Below are 7,390 nucleotides of genomic sequence, written 5' to 3' on the forward strand. Positions count from 1 at the left end.
GAAAAAGCAACAGTGAATCGTTTTATTTGTTTGACAACTAAAAAGGATCTCCAATTTGTTAGGCTGTCCACTTATTTACTTGTCTTGTCTACGAGTACATTGCGAAGTACGTATCACAAAAGAACTAGAAGGATGCACAAATGGGGTAGAAAAGCAACATCTCTCTCCCTCTCTCTCTCTCTGAACCAAACCAAGTCGGTGTCCCCACGTAGTCCCTACGCCGAAAACAAAAGGTTACAGCAACTATTCTATCATCAGGGGAAAGCACATAGGACCTCTTTCTTCAAATTGAGTCTGAAGAGTTTTGAGGGATCCAGAAAGACTCTTGCATACTGACGTATACCAGATCACTACCATAATCTCGGACCGAGATTGTCGTCGTCGTCGTCGTCTTCGCTGTCGTTGTCGTCACCATCAGTTGCAGCAGCATGAAATAAGTCATCATCGCTAACATCAGATTCCTTGTCACTCCCACCATCCATATTATTATCAAGAGCGTGCATTGAATTCCAGTCGGGAGGAAAAGTCTTCTGTAGCGCTTCCGTGAGCTCCCCACCGGTCCTCTCAATCTTGCGCAAACACTTTGACCAATGAACAGCAGTCCCCATGTCAACAGTGAACCCACACTCTATCATCTCTCTGCATATAGATAAAACTCCAGAGTACACGTAAGCTTCAGCAACAGTTGCCCTTGATAACAACGATGTCATCAAGCAGTGATACACGGCTTTGTCTGGCTTCAAACCGACCTGCTTCATCTCTTCAAAGCATTTCAAGGCCTTCTCCGGGTGAGATGCACGTGCCCACCCATGTATTAACGTCGTGTAGGTTTTGACATTTGGTTTCACCCCCAAAGCTTCCATTTCTTCCATTGTCTTTGATGCTTTCTGAGAACAAGAAAGTCAGAGAAAGAGACGAAGTCCAAAATCAGGGAGAGCAGTGTAAAGCGGGAACTATTAATATAAAAGACAGGCAATTGTTTGTCAGGCTCATATGTGCAGCATTAGGTGCTAATTACCCGAGGACACAGTCATCAGTAGCAATAATATGAATAGGAAAAGGATGGATTACAACTTACAAGTAACATGATAAAGAGCTATCACAGAAGATGGATGTCTCTATGATTAGTCCATACAGCAACGAACATCTAACCTAAATGCACGCAGATCTTCCACATGACCACGAAAACAGAGTTCAATATGTACAACACAAGAAAAAGACAAGTTATTTTAATCCCAAGAAAGAGAAGGTACCGCCAGGTCTCCAGCCTTGCAACAAGCATTGATGAAGGATGTGTAAGTGTGGATATCAGGTTTAACTCCTTCCTTTATCATTTGTTGCATTAGATCAGCAGCCTCCCAGACATCACCTCGTCGAGCCCATCTACACAACAAAATAGAGCTTCTCAAACAGGGGATAAAAGCATAAATTCGCATTCACAAATGAAAACGATAACTAAAATAAAGATTCAATCTGAAAATGACTTCAAAAAAGAGAGAAAGGAAAAGAACAGACTTGGAACACTTTTTTATGAAGATCGACATGTATGAACCCCCGCCCCCGCCCCCGTCTTTTTTGTGGAAAATTTGACATCTAATTGAGCCTTCATGCAATGTTATGCTAATACAAATTGCAGCATTCATACCCGTCAATCAATATGTTGTAGACAAATGTGTTTCTGGGAATCCTTTGCATACTCATTTCCCTAGTAACTGCCAGTGCACTTTGCATCCTTCCTGCCTTACAACATGCCTTCAATAATGCCTCGTATGTATACACATCAAGTTCCAGGCCCTCGTTTCTCATCATAGTAAAATATTCAAAAGCTTTTCCTGTGTCACCTAGTGATGCATAACCATGCATGATGGTTGTGTACGTATGTTCATTTGGACTTATGCCTGCCAGGGTCATTTCATTCAATATTTCAACAGCCTTCTCCATCTGCATCCGATAGGATATTAGCATGGTCAAGTAGTCAATTTATGAAGTAAATAGCTACAATAACATACATGATAAATATGCATCTTCCCAAAAACTAAGACCAAAACTATGAACAGCCAAGAATAAACTGAATCTAGCATAATAGTAAAAAGCCACTTAACAGTCCCCATGAACAATCCCGTATGGGCACAGTCAAGCCCATGAATCAAGCATAGGTTCAAGAGCAGGTCTTGGACCTTGCAAGGCAATCCTTAATCCCTTGAGCCAAACCTTTGCCTCAATAGGTAAAAAGATGAAAATGACAGCAATCCAAGTAATGCCAGCAAGGTCATGGTAAATTATTTGCATTCTCAGCCAATTCTTTTTCCCCATTATGGAAAGTTATTACATCTTTTTTTCCTTAAGATCGATATACCTGACGCTTCTCCACAAGACCAAGAATCAGAGCATTGAAAGTGTGCACGGTAGGAATGCATCCACTCCGCCTCATCATATCAAACATCTCTAGAGCTCTTCTGATCTCCCCAGCTCTTGCAAAACCATGTATGATGGGCATAAATGTACGTGAGGTAGGTCTATGCCTCTCCTTCTGCATTTGCTTAACAGTGCTGATTGCACGATCAATGTTTCCCATCCCACAAAATGCTCTGACGATATTATTGTACAGCACTACATCAGGCTTCAAACCACTTCTGATTACATCCTCAAAAATTGCAAATGCATTAGCCCAATCCTTTAGTTTTAAGAATCCATTGATCAACATTGAATAGGTCTTCATGTTATGCTTTATGCCAGCCCCTTCCATCATTTTGCTGATCTCCAACGCTTTAGAAACCTTTCCAATCTGAGATGACAAACATGAAAAATTTCATTTGTGTCTCCCACATGGACCAATGCATAAAAGATTTCCATCCAATATGAAGCAAACATTATCTGCATGCAGTGCACAAGGCGTATCGTATTAAGATAAATATAACAGGTAGGCACAGTCATACATCATGCCGTGTCACATTTTCTGTCATGAACCTAGACGATCTAAACTAACCACCAAGAACTGAAAGCTAGCAGAGCTATGGCTGTAGGTCATACACTACTGCTTGGTAGATAATTAGCCCCATACTGGGTGAAACAAACAGAACCAACAAAAGCAACCACGTCTGGGGATAATGAAGATGCATACATGTATCAGTTAAGCATACATGTATCAGTTAAACATAGAGTTTAACTAGTTTAAACAATAGATGCCTATCTTGTACAAAGTGTACAGGATAACGTATATGTAGGGTACTTTTCATGAAAAAAGGCCTGCCATCAATTTTTCCCAACATGTGCATGCCTTCAGTAGTTACAGATCCACGAAACCAATACAAAGTATGATATTATCCAAAAGTAGCATGCACACGCCAGCACTGTATTCAAGACTGATAGGGAGAGCAAGCAGAAGTAAGTAAATCGGTTAAGAGGAAAGACACGTCACATTTAAGTAAAGAACACGATTAATGTTTCAAGTTCAGAGGTGCGCAATATAGGGAACAATGAATCATATAGAAAGAAAAGGCAAAGAATGCATCACCTTGATGTAGAGATTGATCAGACATCCATAAGTAACTACGGAAGGTGTGAAGCCGCATTCCTATCAAAAGGAAAAAAAGCATTCAGGTACCTTTTTGATTATATTGCCATGTTTACTGACTTCAGAAGACACATATTGAGATGTGAAGAAAGTACTCGGGGAAATGCTTCAATTTGCACTCTTCGAGGTACAAATAATCATTAGAACACAAAAGGATTAAGAAAAATCCATATGATCCATAAGTCACGCTACTCGTTGCGGAAGTCCAATGTTTCCAATGCTCCAACTTATTGAAAAGATACCCAAAGCTAGACAAATAACACCAATGATACTTGACCAGAACATGAAGAAAAGTCAAATCTTATACATGAAGGCAGATTTTTGCTACGATAGTACTATTGATCTGACAAAATTTTCACAAAGTTGAGAAGAGAGTTCCTTGTTCTGCAATGGGAGACAAAATCTGAAAAATCAAACTGGGACCAACTAAGCAAAGACTAGAGCACTGAAAACATACCTTAAGTCTTTCAAAAACAACAATGCATTTATTCTCATTGCCCACCATTGTGTAACCATCCATCATGGTGTGATAGATGTCGATGGGAGCATCTATTCCTTCTTCTTCCATCTCTCTTACCAATGCTTCAGCTCGATCCATGTTGCATGTTTGACTAATAGATCGAAAAAGGACCGAAAAGAAATTAAAATTTTATAAATACAATATTCCACCTGTTAGAGTACATATCCAATTATATGCAGGAAAAAATGTCACAAGGAAAATTGTGAAGCAAAATTGAATGATTTTTCACATAAAAGAAGAATCCATTTGATTTACCCAAAAAAGAAGAGGGACAGGACACAAAGAATAGCTTCCATAAAAAGCAAGAAACGCAAATCCGCAGGAATATAGACCTAAGGGCAAGTGTGTGCATGAACTATGGAGTGCCATCAAGAAGGTTGTTTTCCATTCTCTCAGGAAAAAATGTTAAATTTTTTTATTGCTTAACTTCTTTACCTGCAGTAGAAATTACAGATACTCACCAGTGAGCATATATGATATTCCCATAAACCCTTGCATTTATCGTTGCATGAGTCTCCCTAGCCTCCCTGAACCAGTGTTCTGCAGCTCTTCCAAAACAGTAATAAGGAGTGTGAGGATATAGGAACACAAATTTACCTCTTCAATAAAAAATAAGTTGGATAGAGACATTAAATTAGTGAAGCGTGGATATGAGTTAGGATGGATTTCAGAAATTAGTGGCGCAAGCAATGAAGTGACTTCTCATGAATGTCCATTCATCACAAGAGGCAGCCAAAGTATTCTTTTCCAAAAAAATATAGATGGACTTATCATCTCTCCAACAGAAACTAATAATTATTATGCTCCTTTTGTTTTTTCACCATCAAAGAGAATGACTAATTTTACGATGATGGATTTAAATTCTCAAGTAATTGATCGAGCATATGGTTTACTTACTCAGCGTTGCCAATTTTTGCAAATCCTCCCACAAGTATGCTATAAGTCACCAAGCTCATCTCGATGCCTTCTTCCTTCATCTTTCTCACACAAGATAATGCTTCTTCCATATCTCTACCAACAGCATAAGCATGAATAAGACTGCATAAAGTACACAAACCTTGGTTAGCTAACAAAAAGGATACCTAAATATAACTCTTTACCATGAAAAAAAGCTGGGATACACACATGTATCTATTTGGGTATGGCCAAAGACATTGGTACAATATCAGGTGAGCATAGATGTTGGATCTTTTTTCAGAAAGGTTGAATGTAGAATATAACTTGCTGAAAGAGTTCTACTCCAGACAAAGATGCACAAGACAGGTCACACATGAAAACAACCACACTCTCATGTCAAGTTGAACCTTTCACTTATTATAAACACCAGGAACCATCACACTAGACTAGCAAGTGTACCCTAATAGAACACGCAATAAAACATCAAGCTAAGTAGAGCAGTCACATGAGTTCCAATGATCTGGAGACTAAAGCAGAAATTATTACTTGGTGTAAACATGTGAGGTAGGTTCTATTCCCCTTGCTCGCATGCTCTCAAATGTTTCTCGTGCTCGGTGCATATCACCTCTTCTTGCATAATAGTTTACCATCAGGCCAAACTCTCTTCTGGATGGCTAGCAAGAAATATAGCATAAGCAAAACGAGGTACTCATAAGACAAAGTTGGAATCTCTCACCAAGTAAAATTGTCATTTCATTGTAAGAATCGGATCTTCAGATATATGACAAAGACAAGTTGAGGAGCATCAAAAGGCAGTTACCATATCAAGGAGTAATTACAAGAGTCTGATTCTGATTCAATCCGGTAATACTACAGTGAAAGAATACAGGACCCAGAGTAGGAGGTGCTCCAGGAAGGACAACCATTTGGAGCAAGATAGAAGAACCAACTCAATGACCCAAGGTTGCATGAAGCATACTTTAGCAGTCAAAACTTCTGCTAAGAGCAATTTTTTACCGTAAAAAGATGACCCAAATTGGAGAGCATCACAATTATCACAAAAGTTACATTAATTATACCCAGAATTCTTTGATGTTCTCCAAGAACTTAATAAGGGGTACATACAAATTATTCCAATTTCTAAGTGCTCCGTACGTGATCGGCCATGCCTGCCAGTGAAACTTCTACAAGAGATAAATGTAACCTCTAGCGAGTTTAATCCACAACTAATTTACCCCAATTTCACCTTTCCGCTGAATATTTCATGGAGTCGTTAACATCATACAGTGCGTCAACAAAGAAGACAATGCATATTGAAAATATTTCAACAATCAATGCAAACAATTCTAAATGTCCACGAGCTTATACCTTCTTTATCCGCTCGAAGGCACTAACAACCGATTGCCAATTCTCCGGCTCCGTGTCCAAAACCGTCCTAAACGCATTCCTTGACCCCTCCCTCTCTTCATGCCACTTGGTCCTAAACTCCACCCCACCATTCCCCTCCACATACCGCAATCTCTCCTCCGATTTTGCCTTCAGCCTCCTGCCATCATCTAGCTTCACTGTCAAAACCCTACCATGGAACTCCACTCCGTCGAACTCCACTGCCTTCATTGCAGACTTGGCCGCGACCGGACCGCTGTAGATAACAAATCCGAAGCCGGCATTTCTCTCGGTCTCATTGTGCCCCTTAATGAGGATCACGTTTTTGATCGGCCCGAACTGGCCAAAAAACTCGGCTACCTCGTTCTTCTTAATCCAGTTAGGCAAATTGCCAACGAAAATCTTGCTCAGTTGACGGTAATCAATAGCCGCCGGCGGAGCGCCGTTCGAATCCGAATCCGAATCCCCAGTGCCTCGACTTCCACCCTCTCGAACGTCATTTTCACCGAGTTCTGGTGGTGGCGGAAGCGGTGGCGGAGGAGGTAGAGGAGGAGGCGGTGCGAGCTTGCTGGAGAGCCAGAGCTTGTTGGAGAGAGAAGCGGCCGTTCCAGTGGCGGCGGCGGCGGCGGCGGAGGTGGAACCGGGACGATGAGAGGGACTAGCGAGGCTCTTCAGCGGGTTTTGGGGGATTTTGACCCTCGGCTTGGCGGAGGAAGACGAGGGAGAGGGCTTCCTGACGTCCCGGGGTCGACGGAGGGGGTTCGAGGAGGTGGAGGGACCGGAGGCGGAGTCCTCGGGGTCGGGGTCGGGCTCCGGGTAGGGCTCGTGGCGGGGCCGCCGGGAGAAGGAGACGGAGGAGGCGCGGCGTTTCGCGGCGGAGAGGGCGGCGGCGGAGGAGAGCGGGGGCGGGTGGGCGGTGTGGGTCGGGAGGGAGACAGCGTCCATCATCGCATTGCTGGCGAGTGGAGGGAAAGTGACGAACGAACGGTTTAGAAATGGTCAGTCATCGGAGC

At 42.0% G+C, this 7,390-nt stretch overlaps 1 protein-coding gene across 1 annotated transcript; it reads right to left on the reverse strand.

Moving 5' to 3' along the window:
* Nucleotides 1-7,390, reverse strand: LOC115673051 (pentatricopeptide repeat-containing protein At5g04810, chloroplastic). Its single transcript, XM_030595082.2, has 10 exons — nucleotides 6,360-7,390; nucleotides 5,538-5,665; nucleotides 4,992-5,132; nucleotides 4,556-4,642; nucleotides 4,032-4,185; nucleotides 3,515-3,574; nucleotides 2,357-2,785; nucleotides 1,646-1,941; nucleotides 1,254-1,383; nucleotides 1-887 (listed from the first exon to the last, which is right to left on the reverse strand). Exons 1-10 carry the CDS (start codon nucleotides 7,323-7,325, stop codon nucleotides 351-353), a joined length of 2,928 nt encoding a protein of 975 aa, XP_030450942.1. The 5' UTR covers nucleotides 7,326-7,390; the 3' UTR covers nucleotides 1-350.

The sequence above is a fragment of the Syzygium oleosum genome, unplaced genomic scaffold (genome assembly GCF_021117445.2).
Source record: "Syzygium oleosum isolate NSW1041296 unplaced genomic scaffold, Sole_v2.1 Sole_v2.02, whole genome shotgun sequence".
Taxonomy (NCBI): Eukaryota; Viridiplantae; Streptophyta; class Magnoliopsida; order Myrtales; family Myrtaceae; genus Syzygium; species Syzygium oleosum.

What these genes read in the sequence shown, in the direction of transcription:
- LOC115673051 (XM_030595082.2), bottom strand. Translation starts at nt 7,325, where the DNA reads ATGATGGACGCTGTCTCCCTCCCGACCCACACCGCCCACCCGCCCCCG. An exon ending in TTGTTTTTGAAAGACTTAAG is followed by an intron (nt 3,575 to 4,031) that starts GTATGTTTTCAG and finishes TCCTTTTGATAG; the next exon opens with GAATGCGGCTTCACACCTTC. An exon ending in GTCTTGTGGAGAAGCGTCAG is followed by an intron (nt 1,942 to 2,356) that starts GTATATCGATCT and finishes TATCGGATGCAG; the next exon opens with ATGGAGAAGGCTGTTGAAAT.